Here is a 27,095-nt window from a genome sequence, read left to right as displayed (position 1 = left end):
CCGGGCGAGGCCCGCGGGAGCTGATTCCGCGCGCCGAGCAGCGGCGACCTCCCCGGGGACCCTTCCCGAGGGAAACCGCAGCGGCCCGGAGGCAGAGCCCCGAGGGACGACGCCGGCCGAGGGCCGAAGCGGCGCTCAGGGCAGCACAGCCGGCTCCAGCGCGGCGACTTCCACGGACGACTCGGCAGTAGGGAGCCTGCGAGGCTCGTTAGCGGAATGAATTAACCAACGAACCCGAGAGCTGCCGCGAGAGGGGGCGGAGCCTCGGGTGGGCGGAGCCTCGGGTGGGCGGGGCCGCGGCGGGGAGGGGAGGGGCCTCGGCGCAGCTCCGCGCCAGTCCCCCGGGACCGCCCAGGGCGTCATGGCCGCTGACCCGCACGGAAAGGCTGCGACGCTGGCTCGGAGGCGGCGGCTGCTCAGGTACGGGGAGTGCGGCGGACGGCGCGCAAGCACGACGCGCTCACGGCTGCGGGGAGCCCGCCGGCCCCGGCCCCGGCCCCGCTCCCTCGCCGGGCCCTAGCCTTCCTCGTCTCCGAGACTCGGCCCCTCGCAGCCGGTCGGGGCGGCTGGTTATGCCGCCGCGTCCTCTCCGCGGTCCCCTCGCCCCTACCTGCGAGTCAGGAGCCGAGCCCACCCGCAGCCGCTGCCGAGCTCTTGGCAGCCTTTAGCCCCGGAGAAGGCCGGTTTGCCTGGCACCTGGGAGGACGTCTCCCGGGGGCGGCTCTGGCCAGAGAGGGACCCATTAAGCGACTGAAGTTCAGACGGAGGGTGGGGGGTCGTGTCGCCGGCAGCTTTCCCGAACGTCTGCCGCCGACCTGTGCGCCTGAGTCTTGGCACCTGGGTGCGAGGCCGCCTATGGCGGGAGCTTAGAGTTGGCAGCCGGCAGGGCAGCGGGGTAACTTGGCTGACAAGAACCACTCAGGGCCGCGAGCCAGCCGCCTAATGGGAGTGCCCTCCCTCACACCCATCCCAGCAAAGAAACACCGCCTTAGGGAGCCCGCGGGCCTGCGGCGGCCAGCTTTTCCCAGGATGTGGACACAGGCCACAGGCCGAAATGAATGAGGCCTCGTAACCTTCAGATGACTTAAGAAACAATTGAAGTCTTAGCAACTGCTAACCCCCTTCTTTTCCTCCTTTCCAGTCGGCACCTATGGAGTGAGGGAGCTGGAGGCAGGGAAGCAACACGGTTCCCTTCAAGCTTTTGTTCTTTCCAGAAACTGGAAGGAGTGGGGGAGGCCTGTGATGGGTGGACTTCTCCCTTCAGGTCTTCAGACAGGGCAGTCCACTTTTTTTTGCCTGTCCCCACAGCTCTTCCTGCAGACTCTTTTTTCCTGAGGATCCTATTAAGATTGTCCGGGGCCAAGGGCAGTACATGTATGATGAACAAGGGGCAGAATACATCGATTGCATCAACAATGTGGCTCACGGTCAGTACCATCCCTCAGGCTGGCTGGGCAGGAGAGGAGGTCCAAGGGTGATCCTGAGGTGCAGAGAGATGTGGAGAACTTGGGTTGAGCTGAGCAGAGGAGGCCCAGTCTTTCTGGTGTAGCTGTAGAAGTTTTCGAGCAGGGGCTCTTCTAAACCAGGCAGTAGTCAGAGACCCATGTCTGGGAGTCCAGTTCCATTTGGGACTGGTGGCGAGCTCAGAGAGCCGCAGTCAGCCCAGCCATGACCAGCAATGGTCTTCCCTGTCCAAGTGCTGGAAGTCATGGCAAGGCTTCAGCCCCAGTGACCATCTCAGGTCCTGGCCAAAAAACCTGAAGTAGGAATCAGTTATCCAGATCAGGCCTCCAGAGTCGTTGAGAGGAAAGAGTCTGTGACTCAGCAGGCACCTTGGAAGTTAATAAGGTACCAGGGGGAAAGCAGGGGCTCTAGTCCCAGGACACCTGGGTTTATACCCCTGTCCTTCACTTAATTGACTTTGTAAGGCAAGTTACTTAATTCTTTGTTCCTCAGTTTGCTGATCTTCAAAATAGACAGAATACCAGGTATCCACCTCAGAGTGTTTTGGAGGATTAAGTATGTTAATTGTTGTAATTTGCTTTGAGTGTGCTTGGCACCTGGTGAGCTCCCAGCATATGTTCGTTGTTAGCATCATCTTTGGCCTTTGGCAGTTATTATCTCCCACCCCCACTGACTGGTGAGGTCAAACCCATTGACAGACACTCCCCATCCCCCTCCATATATGAGACTACCCCCTACCAAAGACATGGGTTTCTAAATAGGGTTTCTGCCAGAGAACTTTTCTGTCTGCCAGAATCTCAGGGACTCAGAACTTTCTAAGTTTCCCTTTCCAGAACTGGCATCTGTCTCCTGCCTCTGCCTTCAGGCTCCCCTCTTTCCTCTCCACCTCTCCCCTCCATAACTGTGTCTCCCCTGTCTGGGTTTACAGATTGGAGATGGGGGAGGGGCAGTAGGCTAGGTGGAGCAGAGTCAGCTGTTTGATGGAGGTGGCCCTCTTCCAGTTGGGCACTGCCACCCTCTCGTGGTCCAAGCAGCACATGAACAGAACCAAGTACTCAACACCAACAGCCGATACCTGCATGACAACATCGTGGATTTCGCACAAAGGCTGTCAGAGACCCTGCCAGAGAAGCTGTGTGTGTTTTATTTCCTGAATTCTGGGTAAGTGTACTGCAGCTATCCCCCAAGCAAGACAAAGATTGTTGCTCACCAGTGTGCAGCATAATGTGTGTGCAGCATAGTGTAGCAGACCGAGTGTGGACTGGAGAAGAGGTAGCCCTCACTGTACGAGTGCTGGGCTTCCCAGGTGTAGACCCTGTGCTAATTCTGTTGACTCAGTTTCCTGGTCTCTTAGTTAGAAGTGCCATTACCTTCCTTCCAGGACCCTCCTTGGGATTTATTGAGGTAATGTGTTCCTTTATTTCTTCCTTAGGAATACACAGGCACAATGCTGGGGGCTACAGCCAAAATCCCTGCTCACTCGGTAGGAAACAAAAACATCAAGTAATTCTTCAAAGAAATACAAAATTACAAAGAGGGATCATCGCCTGGAGGAAAAATACAGGCTATAATGAGGCATAGAAGCAGACTGGCCTACTCTGAGAGGACCAGGGAAGGCTTCTCTGAAGAAATGATGTTAACATAAGAGCTGAGTAGTAGATAAGTAGATGAGGAGGAAGGGTGCTCCTGCTCTGTTGTAGGTGTTCTTATTAAGGTTGGTCTTGACACAGAACAGCCTGTGCAAAGGCCCTGGAGCAGGAAGAGTCATGGCACCTCAGCACACTTGAGGAACTATAAGGCAGTCAGTGAGGGAGGGGAGAAGGTGTGAGCAGACACTGGAGGAAGACAGGGCCCATCATCCTGGGCCTTATGAGCCAAATAAAGAATCCTTTTTTATCCTAAGAGCATTGGGAAGTCATCAGAGGGTTTTAATCAAGCAAGTGATGTCATCAGGGCTGGGGGAGAGCAAGAATGGACACCATTAGGTGCCATTTTGGCAGCCAGGTGACAGGTAATGGCAACTCACACTAGAAATGGCAGTGGAGATAGAAGTGGTAGGTGATGATATGTACACAGAACCAGCCCAGAATCCTGGGAAAGAACATTCCAACAAATCATAGGTTGAGGCATTTAGATTATAGTGACTATTATTATGATTATCATTGCCATTTACATAGTACATTTATCAGTCCCCTCCAGTAATTTCTAGGAAATGGAATTTACATCTTCATTTTACAGATAAGGAAACAGCAGTTGAAACTAGCTCACCCAGGGCCATCCACATAGGGAATGGAAGCCAGAACTGGAACCCCTCTGGGAAGAACAAGGAGCTTGCTCCAGGAGTGGGAGCTTCCTTGGCAGAGGCAGAAGGGACATTTGCTGGCTTGCTTCACCAGATTTGCTCTGTGGATTCCAGTGACTTCCATGTTTCCAAATCCAGTGGTCTCTTTGCTGCCCTTGTCTTACTCTGTCAGCAATATTGACAGAGTTACCACTCTCTCTAGAAACACTTCTGGCTTTGCTTCCAGGACACTGTGCACTCCTGATTTTCCCTAGCTTCTGGCCACTCCTCCTGTCTCCTTTTCTGATTCCTCCTCTGTTCCTCAGGGCAGGTCTTCTCCGAGCCCTCTCCCTTTATGCTCTCATCCGTTCCCATGGGATTACATATCACCCACGTGCTAGTGATTCCCAGACTTGTGTCTCAAGCCCAGATGTTTCCCATGTGTTCCAGCCTCATGGTTCTAACCACCCACTTGACTTCTTGAACACCTCCAACTTCCCGTGTCAAAAAGACAATAAGGAGTTGATTGTCTGCCAACACCTGGTATGGGTCCATAGCCACAGCTCTCCCTTACTTTCCTAGTCACTTACCCCAGACCTTCCCAAGAGGACATCCCCCTCATTACCACACCCTGTCTCGCCTAGTAAATGGCAGTGCCATCTGCATCTCTACTGAAGGCAGAAACCCTCCCCCCAGCCCTGCATCAGGCCTGCCTCACTTATCTCCAGGATGTCTCCATCCACGTCTGTCTATCTTCATGGCCACCATCTGCTCTCACTTGCACGTTCATTTCTTTTTTTTATTGAAATAGTGTTCTTTTTAATTTATGACTACTGTAGATGGACAAGGCACCACATACAAAACCTGACAAGCTCAGGGGATTTACCTCCACTTTAATTCCCTTCTACTCCACTATACACACATAGTCAGGGGCTTCCTTCTCAAATGGAAGCTGAGTCATGTCTCTTCTCTGATTTAAACTTTTTAGTGCTGCTTGCTGTGCCCAGAAACTTCCCCCTGAGGATTCAGTGAAGGTGTTACCTCCTCATAGAGTCCTTCCCTGACCCCCTTAGTCAGTTCAGGCTGCCATAGACTGGGGGGCTTAAACAGCAGCCATCTATTTTCTCACAGCTCTAGAGGCCAGATCCAAGATCAAGGTGTCGGCAAGTTTGGTTTCTTTAAAGCCCCTCTCCTTGTTTTGCAGATAGCCACCTTGCTGTCTTTCCTCTGTGTACTTGAGCCCCTGTTATCTCTGTGTCCAAATTTACTCATAAGGATATCACTCAGGTTGGATGAGGGCCCACCCTAATGGCCTCATTTTAACTTCATCAACTCTTTAAAGGCCCTGTCTCCAAATACAGCCACATTCTGAGGTGCTGGGGGTTAGGACTTCAACATATGAATTTTTGGGGACTCACAATTCAGCCCATTAACACCTCCTTATCTAAAGGGCTCCATCTGGTTCTCTTGGGGCACTTACCAAAATGGCCATTCTTTGGTGGTATTTTGGCTTTCATGACACATACTAGAATGTAAGTTCCAGGAGGGTCGTCTGTCTGTCTTACTGTTTTCCCCCCAGCTCCTAGCACATAGAAGTCATCTGATGAATTTTTACCTAATGACTGATGAATGGTGTCCCAAGAATCTTGCTGCTAGCAGGGCACCACCTTCCCTTAGGGTTTCTCTCTGAAAAGCAGATCTCCAGGAGGGAAAGCCCTTGGACCACTGTCTGAGCAGTGCCCACCTTTTCTTTTGTAGGTCGGAGGCCAATGACCTAGCCCTGAGGCTAGCCCGCCAGTACACAGGACACTGGGATGTGGTGGTATTAGACCAGTAAGTGCCATTCCCAGAAGCCTGGGTCCCCCACTTAATGGGGATCAATGAGGCTCTAACTTTGGGTTTCTTGGCAGGAAGGATGAGGGGCCATGGCTACAGAGACACCCTCCCCCAACACACACCATGGGGTTCTTTTCCCCAGGTCTCTCTTCGAGGAGGGTAGCTTCTAGGGAGCTGAGAAAGCTTAGTGAGGGGTTAAGAGTTGGTACCACATTTGAGGTATTAAAACTGTTCTGACACTAACTCCCATGTATTGATTATGTGCTACACAAGGCCCAGGTAGAGCCTTAACACATTTGAGGTTCATTATAACCCTGAGGAGAAACCCACCACTTTACAGAGGAGAGAACTGACCCAGGAGAGCCTAACTGATTAGCCCCCGTTACACACCTAGTAAGCAGCCTTGCAGGAAGTTTTGTAGACTCCACGACCCATGCTCATCCCCAGCCCTAGAACTTGGGGACTATGTCAGAAAGGTTGATCTTGTCAGAAAGGTGTGTCTCCTGAGGAGGGTACACACTTGTCAAGGCCAGGCCAGAGACACGTGCTACCTGGGTCTGAGCCCTCCCTCCCTTCTCCTCCCCAGCGCTTATCACGGTCACCTGAGCTCCCTGATTGACATCAGCCCCTACAAGTTCCGGAACCTGGATGGCCAGAAGGAGTGGGTCCATGTGGTATGCACGGCCCAAGGGGGCAACAGGTTGGTGGCTGCCCCCAGCCTGGATGACATGGCACTGTCACTCCCCACAGGCACCTCTCCCAGACATATACCGGGGCCTCTACCGGGAGAACCATCCCGATCCCGCTGAAGCCTATGCCAGTGAGGTGAAACGTGTGGTCAGCAGTGCACAGGAGCAGGGCAGGCAGGTAACTGCATCCGCAAGGGTCCATTCCAACCCACAGTGAACGTCACTTCTGCAGTTACCAGCTGGTGCTAGATACAGTAGATGTACTTGTTACAGGAGTTCCAGGGCCGAGACTAGACTGGCCTTGGTCGTGAAGGAGGGTCCTTGGAGGAGGTGCTGCCTAATTTTGGTAATAGAAGATGAGTTGGAGTTAGCCATTCGAGGTGGGGTTGGGAATAGAGGAGGAAAAGCATCTTGCGCAGAGGTTAGATACCATGTGAGTATGAGACCAGGCTGAGCAGGTAGAAGTGAGCCTGGAGAGGCAGGCAGACCCTGTGCCAGAGGTGTGCAGGTGCAGGGGTGGAGGCCATGGCAAACCTTCAAAGGGTTTAAGAAGAAGGGGAATAAGCTCAGAGGTGCACTTGAATGGGGCCAGCCTGAGGGCAAGTAAGCAATGGGGGGGCCCAACCCAGGTCAGTATAGTGGAGATGGAGAGAGCAAAGACAGGACAGATGTGTTGTACCCTGGAAGAGCAGCAGCCACGGTGACAGAGGGGAGGTATGAGGGCTCTCTGGGAGGCCTCACTGAAGGAGTAACAAACAAACACACAATATATGGCAAAGACAAGCAGGCTACAAGGCCAGAAAGGTTGGCAGAGCCAGATCTGGGAAGCCTGGCCTTTGTGTTTCAGATGCTCTACACCCACTTACATAAATCCAGAAAAGAAGTTGCTCTGGTGGCAACAGGGGTGGAGGACTGGTTTTTCTACCCCATTGGCTTTCATCCTGGCAATAACTTCCAAAGCAGCTCCAAGGCAAAACACAGTTTGGAAGTCATTGCTGTAAGCAAAAGGGGTAATTGAAGGGTTTTAAACACCAACGAGCTCAGTGTCTGGGCTGTGGCATCACCTTGGTGGCCAGTGGAGGATGGCCTGGAAGAGGCATGCAGTTTAAAGGCACTGGCAGAAGGCCAAAGCAGAAACTGGCAGATCTATGGGAGGCAGAAGTGTCCAGGTGGACGGGAAGGAGTGGGTGCAGAGATGATACAGAGGGAGTCAGGCTGTGTTGATGGATGGAGGGGGGCTGGATTTCTGTTCCAGGCAGGAGGGTTGGGAGATAAGTGCCCCAAGAGTCACCAGATGGGGGCAGGGGAGGAGGAACAGGCTTATAGGGGATAAATCAGTGGATTTTTTCTGAAGCTTGCTAAGTGCAGGAGTCTGAAGACATCCAGGTTGTAAGAGTTGGTTTGAGGCCTGAAAGAAGAAAGACACAGACACTCAAGTGTGATGTAGAGCCCAAATTGGGGGTGCAACAATTATGGTAACTCATCCTGCTTGGAGCCAGCCCTGAGCCAGCATTAGCAGGACTCTCTTAGCTTGCCACTCAGCACTTCCACATCAGAGTTCCTGATGTCTCCTCTTGTCCACAGATTGCCGCATTCTTCGCTGAGTCCCTGCCCAGTGTGGGAGGGCAGATCATTCCCCCTGCTGGCTACTTCCCAAAAGTGGCAGAGTGAGTTGGTGGGAAGGGCTGCCCCAGGGAGGCCAGGGGTTTCCCAACCTTTGTTCTAAATTCCAACCTCAGCCTCACCTGTTTGCCAGATTTTCAAAGCCCCTGAAAAAATAGTGGCCCCTAGAAAGCCAGCCATCTGCCTAAGGCCCCAGTCTTACCATTGCCAGAGCTAGAATTCAGTGTCCCAAGACCTCCCAGCTCCTGCTCTGATCCCTCTCATCACAGTCCTCTCCCCACCCACCCCCTCCACACCCCCACACCCGTCAGCCGTCTGTCCTCTGCCACAGGCACATCCACAGGGCTGGAGGGGTCTTTGTCGCAGACGAGATTCAAGTGGGCTTTGGCCGAGTAGGCAAGCACTTCTGGGCCTTCCAGCTGCAGGGGGAAGACTTTGTCCCTGACATTGTCACCATGGGCAAGTCCATTGGCAATGGCCACCCTGTAGCCTGCGTGGCCACAACCCAAGCTGTGGTGAAGGCATTTGAAGCCACCGGTGTCGAGTACTTCAATACGGTGAGTGAAGGCTCCAGGGCCAGGGAGCACTGAGGGTTCTGGTAGGCTCCAGACAATCTGAGCAAAGTCCATAGACCTGGCATTGTGCTGCCATAAAGATGTCTAAAATGCTGTCAGGGTGGGTGGGGGCAGGGAGACAGTTACAGCAGGTCAGAGAAAAAGAACACTAAATCTCTTTAAAATTAGCATCAACCCAAAAGCTGTGGCAAGAGATCATGCCTTATAAAATATATAGGAAGAAAACCAGATTCCCTCTCTCCCTTCCAGCAGAAGCTGCCTACTCTGTGCAAGACCCTGTGCTACAAGCTGATTAAAATACATGAGGAGCTGTCTGGGTGATGGATAGTCTAGGATTAGCGTTCATGTTGTAGTTGGAGCTTAGAGGAGGGCATGGCTCCCTAACCTTGCAGTGCAGGATCGAGGGCTTTCCCTAAGTGAAGTGGATCCTTGGGTTGAAGGAGAAGCCACAGCATGTTCAATGGCACCAAGAGTGCATTTGTGTGGTGGGTGAGGAGCATAGTGGTCACCAGATGGCCTCATGGTAAAAGAGCCAGGAGTCTGGATTGATCCTCAGGGCAGTGAGGAACCATGGAAGGGTTTTAAGCAGTGAGAGGTAAGATTTGAAATACACTTTAGAAGGCTCTCTGGTGATCAGTGTGGAGAAAGACAAGGTAGGTGACTGGTCCAGGCAAGAGGAGGAGCACAAATCTGGACATGGGTCACAGGGAAGAATAAGGAGGGGCAGAGAGTTGAGGGAAAGAACTCACTGTCACCTCCCAAAAAAAGTCAGTTTGAATTGGGACCTGAAACATGTGACGGTTTGGCAGAGGTCATTAATGGGGAAGGCTGGTGCTTTCAACAAACTCACTCTGTGCCCAGCTGATACATAGACAGAGCCTCTGCCCTGAACAAGTTCTCCATTCGGAGGGGAGACGGGCTCATAGACACCTGACCACAGTGGCACTAGAAAAGACTTAACAGAAGTAGTGTGTTCACAGTGCCAGGGGAGCACAGGGAACATAGGGTGGGAGGACCGAGAAGAAGAACAGGAGCAGGGGAGGCTTCTGGATGTGGGAGGATGAGGAGGAATTGGCCCTGTGAGGAGGAAGGAGTGTGTTGTGTTAGGTGAAAGCCCATCAGAGCTGGGCCTGGGCCTGGGCCTGGTTTTTGTTTCTCTGTCTTTCTTAGAGCTCACATAGATTATGTAGTCAGTTCATGGTTCATGGTTCACTCATCATCTGTTCCTGCATAGCCCTCTTTTAGTCCATCAGTTACTCTTATTACTGATACAAGCACCTGAGAAGCCATCATCCCAAATAAAAGTTAGGACCTTGACAATAACCTGCATCTATTTATCCATATGGTTGCTCCCAGTCCCTGCCTCCCCCAGCCTAGGCAGCCATCACTCTGAATCCTATGTTCATTAGTCACTCTCGTTTTTTAACTTTATAAGGAGTGTTTCATACTGTGTGTATGTAGTCTTTAGGGATTTGGGTTTTTTCACCTAACATATTACTGAGTCACCCCCATTGCTTGTCACTGAAGTTCATTTGTTTTGACTGCCTTATAATATCCCATTTTATAAACTACCACGATTTATTTGTACATTCCTGTTGATGTGCTTTGCAGTTGTTCCCATGGCTTTTGCTATTATGAACAGTGCTGCTCTGAACCATTTTTATAAATCTCTGTTGTATGTGTGCAAGAGGTTTTTTTAGGAATAACCTAAGAGTGGAATTTCTGGGTCATTGTTCACCTAAATTTTGAGACATCTGTTTTCCAAAGTAGGTCATAAGTTAACACCTCATCAGCAGGTATAAGAGATTCTGTAGGTCAACATTCTCTTCACTTTTTTTTTTTTTTTTAAATATATCTTTATTGATTTCAGAGAGGAAAGGAGGTGGAGAGAGAGAGAGAGAAATATCAATGATGAGAGAGTCATTGATCGGCTGCAGCCCGCAACCCGAGCATGTGCCCTGACCGGGAACCGAACCCCGATCGCCTGGATCCTATGTCGATGCTCAACCGCTGAGCCATGCCCGGCCGGGCTCTTCAACACTTCTTAACTTGTGCCAATCAAATGGGGTATAAAGTTGTATCCCGCCCGGCCGGGCGTGGCTCAGCAGTTGAGCATCGACCTAGGATCCAGACGATCGGGGTTCGATTCCCGGTCAGGGCACATGCCTGGGGTGCAGGCTAGGCAGCCGATCAATGACTCTCTCTCATCATTGATGTTTCTCTCTCTCTCCTTCTCTTTTCCTCTCTCTAAAATCAATAAAGATATATATATATTAAAAAAAAAAAAAAAAAGTTGTTTCCCCTCAAATCAGAGTGGTTTTGATATGCCGTTCCCTGATTTCAAATTATGTGAAACACCTCTTCATATGTTTATTGGCCATGTGTTTCATCTTCTGTGAAAATGCCTGTTTTTCTTTTGCGTGTTTGGATTGAATTACTAGTGTGTTTTTTATTTATTTGTGGGGGTTTTGTGTGTGCATTTGTGTATGCATGTATACATACACAGACACATATTTATACGTAGGACTTTAGTTACATAGGACTCTTGAAGCTTTTTATTTCTTCTTGGGCTAATTGTGGTGAATTATGTTTTCCTAAGAATTTTTCATCTGAGTGTTCAAAATTGTTGATCTATGGTTACTGTTAATACTTCCTAATATCTTTTTAATATTTTCATTATGTTTCCTTTTCTTTTACGATATTGTTTCTTTGAGTCCTCTTGTTTTCTCCTTCTGCTTTCTTTGGGGTTTGTTCTGTTTGTGTGTGTGTGTGTGTGTGTGTGTGTGTGTGTGTGTGTGTGTGTGTGTGTTAAGATGAATATTTAACTGTTGTCTCTATTAATAATATAAATATTTAAGCCTGTAAATTTCCCTCAGAGCATAACTTTTACTTTGTATTCCACTAATTTTAATATATATTGCCCAGTGTGGCTCAGTTGGTTGAGCATCATCCAGTGCCCCAAGAGGTCACTGATTTGATTCCCAGTCAGGGCACATGCCCAGGTTACAGGTTCAGTCCCCAGTAGGGGGTGGGCAGGAGGCAGCCAATTGATGTTTCTATCTCTCCCTCTCCCTCCCTCTCTCTGAAATCAATAAAGATTTTTTTTTTAATGCTATGTAATTTCCACGTTTTTTAGTTTTCCAATGTCCTGTTATTTCTAGTTTCGTTCCACTGTGGTGAAAAAAGATACTTTGTATGATTTTAAGCTTTTAAAATATATTATGGACTAATATATAGTCTATCCTGGAGAATGTTCCATGTGCACTTGGGAAGTCTTTATATTCTGGGTTTTTGTTTTGGGGGGTTTTTTAGTCGAGTGTTCTGTATGTTAGGTGTAGTTGATTTTTTAAAATACATTTTTATTGATTTCAGAGAGAGGAAGGGAGAGGGAAATAGAAACGTTAGTGATGAGAGAGGATCATTGATTGGCTGCCTCCTGAACGTCCCCTGCTGGGGATCGAGCCCAAAATCCAGGCATGTGCTCTGACGGGGAATGAAACCTCAATTTCCTGGATCAAAGGTCAATGTTCAAACTCTGAGCTACTCTGGCTGGGCAGGTCTAGTTGATTTATAGTGTTGTTCAAGTCTTCTGTTTCTTTACTGATCTTCCAATTTTTCTGTTACTGAAAATGATGAATTATTGTTGAACTATATATTTCTCCTTTCTGTTCTATCAGTTTTTGCTTTATGTATTTTGGGGCTCAATTGTTAAATGCGTATGTGTTTGTAATGGTTATGTCCTTTTGTTAGATTGATTCTTTTATCATTGTAAAATGTTTACATTGCTAGTAACAGTTTTTTTATTTAGGTACACTGATTATTTACTATATACATTCAATATTATTTTGTATTAGTTTTAAGTGTACAGCATAGTGGTTAGGCAATCATATACTTTACAAAGTGTCCCCCCTTGGTATTTCCAGCTAGTAACAATTTTAATCTTCATGTTTTTATGCCTGATATCAGTACAGCCACACCAGCTCTCTTGGTTAGTTTGCATGATATACCTTCTCCACCCCTTTGCTTTCAACCTACTAATGTATTTACCAGTGCTCTTTATTTCATTTTTTTAATCCTCACCCAAGGATATGTGTATTGATTTTAGAAAGAGAGGAAGGGGGAAAGAGATAGAGAAACATCATTGTGAGAGAGAAACATAGATCGGTTGCCTCCCCCATGTGCTCTGATGGGATCAAACCTGCAATCTAGGTATATGTCCTGACCAGGAATCAAACCCACAACCTTTTTTGGTGTACAGGACAAGGCTCCAACCAAGCCACCTGGTCAGGGCTCTCCTTTTTTTTTTTTTAATATATCTTTATTGATTTCAGAGAGAGGAAGGGGGAGAGGGAGAGAGAGAGAGAAACATCAAAGATGAGAGAGTCATTGATCGGCTGCCTCCTGCACACCCCCAACTGGGGATCAAGCCTGCAGCCTAGGCATGTGCCTGACTGGGAATCAAACCGCAATCTCCTGGATCCTAGGTCGATGTGAAACTGCTGAGCCACACCTGGCCAGGCATCTCCTTCATTTTTGAAAGATACTTTTTGTTTTGTTTTTTATTTTCTTTCTACATGAAGGATATTTTTACTTTATATACAATTCTTAACAATCTTTTTCTTTCATCACTTTAAATATGTTATCCCACTGCCTTCTGGTTTTATGGTTTCTCATGAGGAATTGGTTGTTATTCTTGTCAAGAATCTCTTTTATGTGATGACTCTCTCTCTTGATTTCAATATTCTTTCTTTGTCTTTTTTCTATTGAGATATGACATACAACATTATGTTAGTTTTAGATATACAACATAGCAATTCAATAACTGCTTATACAGTTGACCCTTGAACAATCCAGGTTTGAACTGTGGATCAAATAGATTTCATAAGTGGACCCACAAAGTTCAAACTTGTGTTCAAGGATCAACTATATGGTTTTTTAAAATGTTTTTATTGATTTCAGAGAGAGGAAGGGAGAAACATTGATGAGAGAAAAACATCGATTAGCTGCCTCCTGCATGCCCCCTACTGGGAATTAAGCCTACAACCCGGGCATGTGCCCTGACTGGTAATAGAACTGGCAACCTCCTGGTGCATGGGATGACATTCAACCAACTGAGCCACACCGGCCAGACAAGGATCAACTGTATTTTAGATCCATGGTTGGAAATTCACATATGGGGAAGACCAAGTTAAGTTATACATGGATTTTCAACTGTGCGGGTGGTTCAAACTCACATTGTTCAAGGGTCAACTAACTGTATTGTGAATTGATCACCACAATAAGTCATTAACATTCACCACCAGTTACAATTTTTTTCTTGTGATAAGAACTTTTAAGATCTATTCTCTTAGCAACTTTAAAATATGCAGCTCAGTATTATTAACTATAGTTGCCATGCTATACATTATTTTATTGACTTATTTATTTTATAACTGGACCACCTTTTGACCACTTTCACCCATTTTACCCACCCTCTTTGTCTTTTGGTAGTTTGGTTATGTTGTAGCTAAATATGGAACTCATTATGAGTTCCTTCAATGTGTAGGTGGTTGTTGGATTTTGGTTTTCTTAATCTAATTTGGGAAGTTTTTTATCATTATTTCTTCAGATATTCATTCTGCTCCTTTCTCTCTCCCCCCTCTCCTTCTGAGACTCCCATTGGCATATGTTGGTATGCTTGATTGGTCTCACTCACCTCTAAGGCTCTGGTCATTTTTTTCATTCTTTTTTCCCTCTGGTTTTCAGACTGGACAGTCTCAATTGACATATCTCAAGTTTACCGATCCTTTCATCTGCCTGTCCCAATCTGTTGAGCCTCTCTAGTGAATTTTTCATTTCAGTTACTGTGCTTTTCAACTCCAGAATTTCTGTTTGGTCTTTTTTTATAATTTCTATCTATCGATATTCTGTGTTTGGTGAGACCTCGTTTTCATGTTTTGTTTTTTAGTCCTTTACATATGGATTCCTTTAGTTCTTTTAACATACAACATCTCATTTAAAGTCTTTGTCTAGCCCTGGCCGGTGTGGCTCAGTTGGCTGGGCGTCCTCCTGTGCACCAAAAGGTTGCCAGTTCCATTCCTGATCCCCAGTCAGGGCACATGCCCAAGTTGTGGGCTCAAGCAGCAGTAAGGGGTGCAGGAGGTAGCCAATCTCACATCGAGGTTTCTCTCTTCCCCTCTACCTAAAAATGTTTAAAAATTGTAATAAAATAAAGTCTTTGTCTAATAAGGCCAACAGCTGGGCTTTCTCAGGGACAGTTTATTTTGTTTGTTTTCCCTCACCACCCACACATATGGGCCATGCTTTCTTCTTTCTTTTGTGGACAAAAAAAAGGTGCTCCAATAAATCATAATTTCCTAACTGGCCAGTTCTTGGTGGGTAGTCACATCCAGGCCTATAACTTTTTTTTTCTTTTTTTTCTTTTTTTGCCAATAACTTCTTTAGCAAAGATTTAAGCAAGCCCTGCCCATTGTTCTTGTGCATCTAAGTTAAGACACCTTTGAAATGCCAGAAGTAATTCCCCTTGACCACATCCCGGAGAGCACATAATCTTGTTCTGGTAGGTTTGGCTCGGTGGTTGGAGCATCAGTCCTCTAACTGAAGGGTCCCAGGTTCAGTTCCAGCCAGGGGCACATACCTTGGTTGCAGGCTGGATCCCCCGGTCAGGGTGCATTCGAGAGACAACCAATCAATGTGTCTCACATCAGTGGCCCTCCCTCTTCTCTGTCTCCCCCCCTTCCATTCCACTCTCTCTGAAAAGCAACGGATTGGATGAGGATTTTTTTAAAAAGCATATAATCTTGTTAACTATCCTATAATCCAATCCCCACTTACTTTCTCCCACCTTCATGTAATCTTTATATTCCCTTAATTTATTTTTTTAATAAAAGTTATATGTTTTTTGTTCATCCTCACCTGAGGATACTTTTTTCATTGATCCTTAGAGTAGAAGGGAGAGATAGAGACACATCGATGTGAGAGAGACTCATCAATTGGTTGCCTCCCACACCCGCCCCAACTAGGGCCAGGGATTGAACCTGCAACCCAGGTACATTCCCTTGACCGGGAATCAAACCCTCGACCCTTCAGTCCGCAGGCTGACGCTCTAACCACTGAGCCAAACCTGCCAGGGCTCCCTTAATTTCAAATGCGTAAACTGCAAAATGGTTATTCTCTTGAGCATTTGAGATCTTGTTTTCTAGCAATTGTCAGTTTTGGCTCAAATAAACTCATAAAAATTCTCTACAGCCCTGGATGGGTGGTTCAGTTGGTTAGAGCATCATCCCGATGTGCTGGGGTTATGGGTGCGATCCCCAATCAGGGCCTGTGTGGGAGTCAAGCCGTGAGTGCATAGGTGTAACAGCAAATCAATGTTTCTCTCTCCCCGCCTTCCTCTAAAATCAAAAAGTTATAAATTCTCTACAGGTTTGGACATTTTCTTACATCAACACTTTGCATGTTTCAGTTTTCTGTTGAAACTGAACATTTTAAATAATATAATGTGGCAACTTTGGAAATTATATTACCTCCTCATGGTTTATTTTGTTCTTTGTATAGTGCCTTTTTTGAACTAATTCTGTAGTCTGTGTTCTTTGTCATGCATGCATTTTACAACTCTGTCAGCCTTTCCTTCCTCCTCCTTCGGGCCTCAAGGTAGCCAGTGGTGAGAGTTTAGAGCTTTTCAGGTCTTTCCTGAACATGAACTTAGCATTGGGAATGAGCATATCCCTTAACATATGCATGGCTTTCTAGATTTCTAGGACTGTGTCAAAGCTTTTGTTCATTTTCTTTCTATTGTCCCTCTGGGGTTATCTTGGGGGATCTGTTGTGCTAGTTGAGCATCTTGGCCAGGTCATAATTCTAAACCAAGATACTCTACCTTTTAACAAGTTCATGGTTAATAATATACAATAAGTTTCAATGCATCCTGTGTCCATTCCACACATAATTTGTTTTGGACATATCAGAAAGCTGCCTCACAGCAGAATCACCTGGGTAGCTTTTTGGGACCTCAAGTATGGGACTCTGCATATAAATTTTCAAGATAATCTTCCCATGCACCAGGAGGATAGCCGATTCAATTCCCGGTTAGGGCACATACCTGGATTTCAGGCTTAATCCCCAGTGGAGGGCTTCCTGTAGGCAGCAGATTAACATTTCTCTCTCATCAATGTTTTTCTCTCTCTCTCCCCCTCTCCCTTCCTCTAAAATCAATAAAAAGGCATTAAAAAAAAAAAAAGACTGACAATTCCAAATGTTTTTAAGGACATGGAACTACTGGAATTTCATAGACTAATGTTGACAAAGTAATGGTACCACTACTTTGAAAAACAGTTTCACAGTTTTTTGTAAAATTAAATATACATTTATCACATAATCCAGCAGTTCCATTCCTAGGTATTTACACAAGAGAAATGAGAACATATGTTTACAAAAAGACTTATTATAAGTGTTAATAACAGTTTTATATTCTTAATAGTCAAAAATCAAAATAACCCAAGGGTTTATCAATAGATTAGATAAACAAATTATGGTATGTACATACAATGGAATACTATGCAACAATAAAATGAACAAACTACTGATACTACAATATGGATAAATTTCAAAAACATTGAACAGAAGAAGCAAGGCACAAAGGCATGCATGTTCTGTGATTCTATTCATATGCCATTCTGGAAAAGGCAAAACTGTAGTGACAGAAATCAAGTCAGTGGTTGCCTGGACCAGTAGTGGAGGGGAGCACAAGGAACTCTGGAAAGTGATGGAAATGTTTTGTGTCCTCATTGTGGTGGAGACTCTACAGTTTTACACATTTGTCAAATCATATTAAATTATAGTCATGTACCACAAAATGATGTTTTGGTCAACAACAGATACATTGTTGATGTAAGGACATCTGAACCTATATAGAATTTTTATAAAAAATTATTTGAGCCCAGCCAGCATGGCTCAGCGGTTTAGCATTGACCTAGGATCAAGGTTTGATTCCCAGCCAAGGCACATGCCCAGGCTGCAGGCTCAATCCCCAGCAGGGGTCATGTAGGAGGCAGCCAATCAATGACTTTCTCTCATTGATGTTTCCATCTGTCTCTCCCTCTCCCTTCCTCTCTTTGAAATCAATGAAAACTTGTTTTAAAAAACAAAATTTGAGCCCTAGCCAGTTTGGCTCAGTGGTTGGAGTATCAGTCCTCAGATAAAAGGGTCCTAGGTTCGATTCTTGCCAAGGGCATGCACCTCGGTTGCAGGTTCAATTTCTGGCCCCAGTTGGGGTATGTGGGGGAGGCAACCAATTAACGTGTCTCTCTCACATCAATGTTTCTCTCCCCAACCCCACTCTCTCTGAAAAGCAATGGAAAAAAATCCTCAGGTAAAGACTAAAAACAAAATTTTGAGCCAAAATTATATAAATGTCTAACCACTATGCTTAAGCTAATATAAAATAATATTTAATGTCACCTGGAACTAACAAAATAATATTTAATGTCAACTGTAATTGAAAAATTAAAGTAACAAAGGTGAAAAAATTATTTGAGCCAAACAGAGGCAACACCTGGGAGCAAGATCTCAACAGAATGAGAAAAGTGCTTCCAAGAATAGCATCTTGCAGCTTTTGTGCATTTGTTTTTTGTGTGTTTTTTAATTTATCTTTATTGTTGAAAGTATTACAGGTGTCCCATTTCCCCCCCCCATTTGACCCCCTCTCCCTCACTCCTACCCCTTCCCCAGGCCTTCACCCCATCATTATCTGTGTCCATGGGTTATGCATATATGCATATAACTTCTTTGGTTAATCTCTTCCCACCCTCCACCCCTCTTCCCTCTGAAATATGATCGTTTGTTACATGCGTCAGTGTCTCTGGATGTATTTAGTTCGTTAGATTCTTTTGTTCATTAGCTTCTTGTTAAAGAAGACCCTTCAACATTTCCTGTAGTGCTGTTTTGGTGGTGGTGAACTCCTTTAGCTTTTCCTTGTCTGAGAAGCTCTTTACCTGACCTTCAGTTCTAAATGATAGCTTTGCTGGGTAGAGCAATCTTGGTTGTAGTTCCATGTTTTTCATCACTTTGAATATTTCTTGCCACTCCCTTCTGGCCTGCAAAGTTTCTGTTGAGAAACCAGCTGACATTCGTATGGGTGCTCCCTTGTAGGTAACTGCTTTTCTCTTGCTGCTTTTAAAATTCTCTCTTTGTCTTTAACCTTTGGCATTTTAATTATGATGTATCTTGCTGTGAGCCTCTTTGGGTTCCTCTTGTTAGGGACCCTCCGTGCTTCCTGGATTTGTAAGTCTATATCCCCAGGTAGGGGGAGTTTTCAAATAGGTTTTCAATTTCTTGCTCTTTCCTCTCCTTCTGGCAACCCAATAATACGAATGTTGGGCCTCTTAAAGTTTCTGGATTCTTTTTTCCTTTTGCTCTTCTGTTTGGGTGTTGTTTGTTTCTTTATGGTCCAAATTGCTGATTTGATTCTCAGCATCCTCTTCTCTACTGTTAATTCCCTGTAAATTGTTCTTCATTTCAGTTCATGTAGCATCAGTTTTCTAAATTATTTTCATCATACTCTTACTAATATCCTTGAGCATCCTTATAACCATTATTCTGAACTCTGTATCTGTTAGCTTGCTTGGATTTATTTCATTTCGTTCCTTTTCTTAAGATTTCTTCTGTTCTTTCCTTTGTCACATGTTTCTTTGCCTCCGCATTTTCGCTGGTTCCTAGTATTTGTTTCTATGAATTAGGTAGAGCTGCTCTGTCTCCTGGAATTTGTAGAGTGGCTTTGTGTAGTAGGTGTCCTGCATGGTCCAGTGGCTCAGCCTCCCCAGTCACCTGAGCTGGGCCTTCTAGGTGCTCCCCTTTGTGGGCAGTGTGCACTCTCCTACTGTAGTTGAGCCTTGGTTGCTGTTGGCGTCACTGGGAGGAACTGACCCCCAGGCCAATCAGCTGTGAGGACCAGCTGCAACTACAGCCAGAGAGCTGCTGTGCTGTAGACACCCCTATGGAGCAGAATTTACTTCAGTGGAGCTTTGGTGGTCCCCAAGTACGCCCCTTGAGTGTGTCACTCGTGGATGTGGTAGGGTTGTAATCTAGTGTGGTCAAGTCTGACCGCCAGATGCACTGTCTCTGGGGCCTCCAGGGAGGTGCAAAGTCAGCCTCTGCCAGTGACTTGCCCAGGGCCACCCAGCATGATCTACACAGCAAACTGTAGTTGGCTGCTACTTGTGCTGGGCTTGGAGGTGTCCAGGAGAGGCCAAGCTGTGAGCCAATACAGGCTGCCACTAGTGCCAGGCCTGGAGCCACTTATCAAGCCATATGGGGGACGCTGCTGCTTGTTTGAGAGATTTTAGGAAAGTCCTAAGCATGAGGCTTGAGAGGCCACTTGCCCAGAAAAGCCACTGGAAATGGCCTAGATGAGCCTGCAGGTGGGGAGGGGCGGGGTCAAAGGTGTAAGCCAGGTGCTGGCAATTCAAATATGACGCCTGCCTGCTGGCTGTGTGTGGGGAGGACTCGCCAAAGGAGCAGTAGCGTCCGCCAGCTCTTCTGCCTGGGAGAAAGCTGCCCCTCCAGCTCTCGCCCTGATTTCAGGCAGGTTAGTTCCTCCCCGAGTGTCCCAAGACCTTTCAAGCTGCTGCCCGGCGCTGGGCTCAGACGGAGCGCGTCTGAGTCCGTGCGCAGGCCCTTTGAGAGGAGCTGCTGGGGCTCCCGCAGCCTCCGAGACCCTCAGCCACAGTCCCCGCTGGTTTCACAGCCTGGAGTTGTGGGGACATCTCTTTCGGGCCCTGGAGCACTGGGCTGGGGTCTGCTGTGGGGCTGGGACCCCTCACTCCTCCGGGAAACCCCCACCGCCAAGATTCCCCCCTGAGTTTAAACCGTGGCACCGAGTGTGGGCCCACATCCGTGTCTCTGCGATTCAGTCCCGATGGGCCCCCCCTCCCCCCCCGTCTCCCTCCCTCCTACCGCTCTTGATGCTCCTTCAGTTCCCTGGTTGTAGGGCTTCTGTTCAGCCAGATTTCAGGAGGCTCTGAGTGACGGTGGTTCTGTATTTTAGTTGTAATTTTGATGTGGTTGCGGGAGGCAGCGGGTGCAGCTGTTACCTACGCCATCTTGTTTCCTCCGGGATGTTGTGCGTTTGAATTAGAGAGGGAACTAAGGAAAATCACATGAAGGTGGGAGAAAGCAAGGTGAGGACTTGATTACAGGATAGTTAAGATTATGTGCTTTCTTGAGAGTGGTTTATTTCAAAGGTGTGTTAACCTAGATGCACAGAAACAATGGACAGGGCTGACTTAAAGCAAAGGTAAACCTTTTACTAAAGAAGTTTTAGGCCTAGGGCATGAATACCCACCAAGACCTGCCCAGTTAGGAATTTGTCATCAGATCACCAGGTTACTTCCAACAGAACCCATTTTTCATCCACAGCATATAGGACGATGGTCCCATAAGATTATAGTGGAGCTGAAAAATTCCTATTGCCTAGTGATGTCATAGCAATTGTAAAAAACATATTATATAGATACTTAAAATTGTATTACAATTGCCTACTGTATTCAGTACAGTAATATGCTGTAAAGCCTTGTAGCCTAGGAGATATAGGGGAAAAGAATGTCACCCCAAAATATGTTTCTTTGGCATAAGAATTATTTGAGCCTGGTTAATTTTAAGAAACAGCAGATTTGGGAAAAGCTCTGAAAACCAAGTAGAAGTGACCCTTTTGTAAGCTAGTTATAAGGGAAATCCATTTCTAAGGGTGTCTCCCTCTCTGTACCAAGAAGGGATGACCTTATCTCTCTAGAAACTCTTATCAGTGCAGAAGGAAATAACTTAAATCTGCGTAACCTTACCCTGGTTTACTGTGCTTTTCCTGGTAACCCCCCTTAACTGGCTTCCCCCACCCCGGCATCTTTTGTCTGCAGCTGGACATGGTATTTAAGGTGGTGGTGGTCAACCATTTTGGCAAGTTACTCAGTTTTCCTGGGTCTCTCCTACATATATTAAACTTTTGTTTGTTCTTCTCCTGTTCATGTCTTTTGTCACAGGTTTATCTCCATCAGGAACACAGAGGGTAGAGGGAAAGTTTTCTTTCCTTATAAAGCTATAGGCTGTATCATATAGGTGTGTGTAAGTGCACTCTATTTAATGTTCACATGACAAATCACCTAAGTTAAGTGGTGAACAACTGTACACACTTTAAATATATACAGTTTGCCCAGCCGGGCGTGGCTCAGCGGTTGAGCATCGACCTAGGATCCAGGTGATCAGGGTTCGATTCCCGGTCAGGGCACATGCCCGGGTTGTGGGCTGCAGCCGATCAATGACTCTCCCATCATTGATGTTTCTATCTCTCTCTCTTCCCCTCTCTGAAATCAATAAAGATATACTTAAAAATAAATACATATATTCAGTTTATTGGATGTAAACTATACCTCAAAAAGTATTTTTTAAGATCTAGTTTGAGGAAAAAAGAGGGTACAACACAAAAGTAAAAGAAAAAAGATGGTCTGCAGGAGAAACACTTGCTTCTTGCTCTCTACGGTGCATGTCCCCATTCACACCACCCACAGGGCCAGGGTAGCCAGGTAGGCCAGGTTTAAGTCAAAAATTCCTATTTTTGTACAAAGTCTGTTAAAGCATTAGCACCTAACTCAAAACGTTTAATGCCACACAAGCCAAACAAAATGGATCCTCAGGCCACACATGGCTCACAGGCCAGCTGTAGCCTGTGCCCTAAAATCTGTCCTGGGTTCAGCCAGCAGAGCCATGAGCTCAAACCACACAGAGTGGCTTTTCCTGTGTGTGACTCTGGCATATTGCTCTTGATCTCCTTGGAGTTGATGGGAATGGTCCAATGCATAGGGCCCCAAAGCCTCCAGAACAAAACCAGCTCTGTGGGAATGTATATAGTACAGCTGTTTTCTCTGACTCTGTATCTTCTCAGAGTGCACCTCTGGGGGTACCTGACCTGGGTTACAGTCACATTAGCACTTGGAAAGGCAAGTACAACCCACAGGGGCCCCATTTACTGCCCAGCACTCTGAATCCTGAGGGATTAGAGCCTGTGCTCTTATCACTACCCGTGGAATGTGTGGGGCAGTTCTGCTGCCCTCACCTTCTCTGAACATGGCCTGCTCTGGTGGTCGTCTGACATGCTCTTTGCCCCTGGCTCAGTTTGCAGGCAGCCCAGTGTCCTGTGCAGTGGGGCTGGCCGTCCTTGACGTCTTAGAGAAGGAGCAGCTGCAGGCTCACGCAGCCTGTGTGGGCAGCTTCCTGATGGAGCTCCTCGGGCAACAGAAAGCCAAACATCCCATCATCGGGGACATCAGGTGAGGCTGAGAGCAGCAGTCATTATCCACACCAAGCACCTGCAAGAGGCCTGGAGACATTCCATCTTTTACCTCCTAACCACCAGGGTGATGGGAGTTTTACTCTCCACTCCACAGGGGAAGAACTGAAGCACTGAGGGGCTGTTGCCCAAGATGGCCCTTCTGAGGGGAAAAGCCAGGATCAAGTAGCTCTGACCCGCCCCCCCTTTCCCCTGTCCACTGAGGGCCCCTCCCAATTGCAGTTACTTCCTACACACACACACCCCCCACAACCACGTTCCTGTGGCTCTGTCTCCCCAGGAGACACAGGTACAAGCCCTGGTGGACTTTCCAGTGGGGCTTGGTTGAGACCCAGGCAGAGGGCAAGGCCCGTGATCCCTCAGGCCTGAACTCTTGAGATGTTGTCTTCTGCTCTAGGGGCGTCGGGCTCTTCATTGGTGTGGATTTGATCAAAGATGAGGCCACAAGGACGCCAGCCACCGAAGAAGCTGACTACTTGGTATCCAGGTACTTTTTCTTCAAACAAGTTGCCTTTGCAGTGTCTAGGGCTCTGATGGGGGAAGGAGCCTTCCTCTTGCCTCTCCTTCCGTCCACCGTGCACTCTGGGTCTCTGAGAGGAGAAGGGGTGGCCAATTTGTGCATCCCTTTGACTGAGGTCCACAGATAAAGTGACTTAAGGTCTGTACCCAGTGCCTAGCAGCAAAGGTTTCAGATAGGCACGGACCACTGCCAGCCTGAGAACCACCTCTGCCAAGATGCCAGGCTCTCAGACCCTGGCTGCCCAAGGAAAGCAGTTTCTCCAGGGCCACACCAGGGAGATGGACAGGACTCCTGCTTCTTGTCTGGGTAGAATGTATCTAGATGGAGCATAGCATCTCAGGACTCAGAAGCCCCCACCCAACCCAGTTCACATTTTTCACTTAAACCCTGGCAAGACCCCAGCCTCAGGACCCTTCCCCCCTTCCCCCCTTGTTATTCCCTTTTATCTCTATTCCTCACTCCTTTTCCCCACCTCAGAAAACCCTTGGGAAATGTCTATCATTCTTTTTGGAATTCACGTAAACAGTTTGAATTAATGTAAAAATACTTCCCTCCATACAGTTTTGGGACTGACCCTTCCTCCCCTAAGTGACCAGTTCTGCCTTCCCTCTGCTGGTCAGGGACATCTGCCCACTCACCTGCCCCATCCCCCGCCCCCCTAGCCTCCAGACTCAGGAATCTAGCATGGCCCATGGGAAGGAGAGAGGCAGATCTGAGGCCCAGCCTATTTTCCTCTGTCTCACAGTTAAGAAACTGGTACCAAGGATGGGTGTTCTACCTGCAGTCACCCTGCTAGTAGGTGACAGAGCTAGATTTGAAGTCCAGACCTTATTCTCTCTAGCAATGCCATAGTCAGGGACACCGTGGCTCCTGACAACTTAAATAACAGAATAAGTAAAAAAGGAATGGGAGTGGAGGTCTGAGTATAAAAGCAATCATGTCAGACCCCTTCTCTCAGTGGCCAAAATACCTTCCTAGGTTTTTGTGGGCCTTTTTGAGAGAGAAAAGCTAATTTGTTGTTCCACTTATGTATTCACTAGCTGGTTTATATGTGCCCTGACTGGGGATCAAGCCCGCAACCTTGGTGTATTGGGGCAATGCTCTAACCAACTGAAGTTACCTGGCCAGGGCACCTTCCTAGGTTAAGTCTAACTGTGGAATATTAAAAGTGATTATGTACCAATGATATTAAGTAGGGTAAGGTTATCCTAAAAAGAACTGGAAATGAAAACTGACAGTGCTGTCTGGGATTGCAAGATCACCTGTGCACAGAGCAGGGGAAGTTACTGAAGCTAGGTGAGAGTACATGGGGTTCATTGTACCACTCTGTAATGTTGAACATTTTCCATACATATACAAAGCATACATACATATACATTGTAGCCCTAGGGCTAGTGTTGGCTTAGAGGAGACTGGGACTCCAGGGACAGATGAGACTACGCCCCTGCTCCAAGGGGCAGCAGGCTCAGATGGACACCCCACATGGGCCATCAATGCCAGGACACAAAGGACAGGCATGAGGTTTGTGGGTTTTTTAAAAATATATCTCTATTGATTTCAGAGAAAGGAAGGGAGAGGGCAAGAGAGTTGAAACATCAATGATGAGAGTTGTCATTGATCAGCTGCCTCCTGCACGCCCCCGACTGGGGATTGAGCCCACAACACAGGCATGTGCCCTGACTGGGAATCAAACTGCGACCTCCTGGATCCTAGGTGAATGCTCAACTGCTGAGCCACGCCTGGCCAGGCACGGGCACAAGTTTTGCAAGGCGTAGCCAGTGCTGTCCTGGGGGGAACTGACCTGTGGAGGGCGGGCTCCAAGAGCAGTGTGGCTGGAGCCCTAGCCAGGCCAAGGCCAGGCTCAAGAAGGCCTTGAAGGCCGTGTGAAGGGTCCTGGGATGGTGGGGAGCAGGGCCTTGCTGTTCTGTCCTATAGGTTGAAGGAGAACTACATTTTGCTGAGCACTGATGGCCCTGGGAGAAATGTCCTGAAGTTTAAGCCCCCAATGTGCTTCAGCTTGGACAATGCACAACACGTGGTAGCAAAGCTGGATGCCATCCTAACTGGTAAGTGTAAAGCCCAAGGGACAGCTGACCATGTCCCTAGAATCCAACCTGGATCCAGAAGCCAGGATCATCCAGTGTGCCCAGGGAGTGGGTTCAACAGCTGAGCTGGGTGTCCTCAGGACAGTGCAAGGAGCTTAAGTGGAGAGGGGTCATACTGGCCCAGGTTTCCATTTCTGTCTGTGCCTGGTGGGGCTTCCCAAGCACTGTGTAGGTGAGAGCCAGGCTACCACCCATCCTGCCTGAGCAGGCTCCAGTGTGAGATGCAAGACAAAGGAAACCACACTTGGGCTTATGAGCCCGGCCATCAGAACTACACCTCATTATGTGGCCTAAAAGCAACTGTGAAATATAGATGGCAGACGTGCTTTACTTGAGGCTAGAGGTCACCAACAGCTGAGTGGCTGAAATGAGATTTACACCCAGATTGAACACAAAATGAAATTCCTCTCCACAGTCTCAATCACCTAGGAACAGCAAGGTCAGCCCAGGGTTCTCCCATAAACCTGTTAACAAGGAAATCCTTAATTACCAATCTAGACATATAATGCACTGAGGCTGTGCATGTAAGAGCTCTGGGCAGGGGGCAGGGCTGTGTCCCCTAGATTGGCAAAGTCCTGTCTCTTGGTAGAGATCAGAGCAGCCCCTCCCTGTCCTCTTCCTCTGGGCTATTTCACTTCTGCCCCCAGGGCTCTGGAGCTGAGGGCCAACCCCTACTGTACAAAATTGGGAGGTGGTAAACTGGGTGAGGTGGGGCACACAACTGGCTTAGGTTTCTTATATAGAGGAGCCTCCAGTTGAATCTGGAATTCTTGGGCAACTTGAGGGTTGGCTTTTTCCTTTGGGGAAATTGTTGCTGACCCTGTGGCTGGTGGTGCATGCATATGTAAAGGGTGGGCCCAATCTCCAAATTGCCTTCCAAGAAGCTTAAGACACTAAAGGCAGGAGGGGCCTTAAGGAGAAGAGAAAGGTTAACCAATTTGGGTGGCTCTGGGGTCTTTTTCAGAAATGGAAAGAAAGGTGAGAAGTTGTGAGACACTAAGACCCCGGCCCCGTGGCAGCCCTGCTGAGTCATGTCCTTCACTAGGTGAGTGGGCCACAACTGGGTTCCTGAAAACAATTAGCAGTGGCTCCTGTACTCCTCAGCAAGACAAGTTTATGTAAATTTTGTTTCAAGTGATGTCCCCTTTTCACAGGTTACTTTCAACAGGTTAGTTTCAACATTGGGAGGCTCTGGCTACCTTGGGCTCTCTCCACCCACCCCCCACCAGAAAATCTCCAACACTGTTTGCATTTGATGGCTGGGGCAAGAGGACAAGAGCAGCCACTTCCTTCTCGGGAGTGAGGCGAAAAAAAATTCCTTTATGGGGCATCCACCTAGAGCCCAATAGCCTGCTGCTGCTTCTTGCCACCATACTTTAGGTGTTCCAATCCAGGAGCACATAGGTGCTGCCAGAGCAGGCTATTACATTTCAACCAGGAGGGGGCACACTTAAATGTAGGTTCACTGTCCTGCTGGAAGACAGAACCCCATTTTCATTGGTAAGTTAAGGTGTTCCAAGGTGCCTCAGAATCATTGCCCTGGTAGTAAATAGCATCCCTGCTGTAGTCTTCACCCCCCCATGAACAGCTGCCTTAAACCTCCAGCCATTTCCTTCCTTTAAAAGGGCCCAAGACCTATGCAAGGCTTTTCCCTCCCCCTTTCACCG

At 47.3% G+C, this 27,095-nt stretch overlaps 1 protein-coding gene across 1 annotated transcript; it reads left to right on the top strand.

Annotated features, from left to right (window-relative positions):
• The first annotated feature begins 1,112 nt into the window (after positions 1 to 1,112).
• PHYKPL (5-phosphohydroxy-L-lysine phospho-lyase) lies at positions 1,113 to 26,608 on the top strand. Its single transcript, XM_087816471.1, has 11 exons — positions 1,113 to 1,427; positions 2,466 to 2,625; positions 5,504 to 5,578; positions 6,168 to 6,255; positions 6,332 to 6,448; positions 7,855 to 7,937; positions 8,225 to 8,450; positions 22,629 to 22,783; positions 23,201 to 23,290; positions 25,259 to 25,389; positions 26,393 to 26,608. The coding sequence occupies exons 1-11, from the start codon at positions 1,373 to 1,375 to the stop codon at positions 26,548 to 26,550; spliced, it is 1,338 nt and encodes a 445-aa protein (XP_087672597.1). The 5' UTR covers positions 1,113 to 1,372; the 3' UTR covers positions 26,551 to 26,608.
• Positions 26,609 to 27,095: the final 487 nt, after the last annotated feature.

This window comes from Miniopterus natalensis, chromosome 4 (assembly GCF_054644295.1).
Source record: "Miniopterus natalensis isolate mMinNat1 chromosome 4, mMinNat1.hap1, whole genome shotgun sequence".
Lineage (NCBI taxonomy): Eukaryota > Metazoa > Chordata > Mammalia > Chiroptera > Miniopteridae > Miniopterus > Miniopterus natalensis.
The sequence above is the reverse complement of the archived record's forward strand: the minus strand, read 5'-3'. Positions and strand labels throughout refer to the sequence as shown.

Bases quoted from the DNA above. Each gene is read 5' to 3' on its own strand.
- PHYKPL (XM_087816471.1), top strand. From the start codon at position 1,373: ATGTATGATGAACAAGGGGCAGAATACATCGATTGCATCAACAATGTG. The intron at 2,626-5,503 runs GTAAGTGTACTG...TTTCTTTTGTAG, and splicing joins TTTTATTTCCTGAATTCTGG to GTCGGAGGCCAATGACCTAG. The intron at 6,256-6,331 runs GTATGCACGGCC...CACTCCCCACAG, and splicing joins AGAAGGAGTGGGTCCATGTG to GCACCTCTCCCAGACATATA.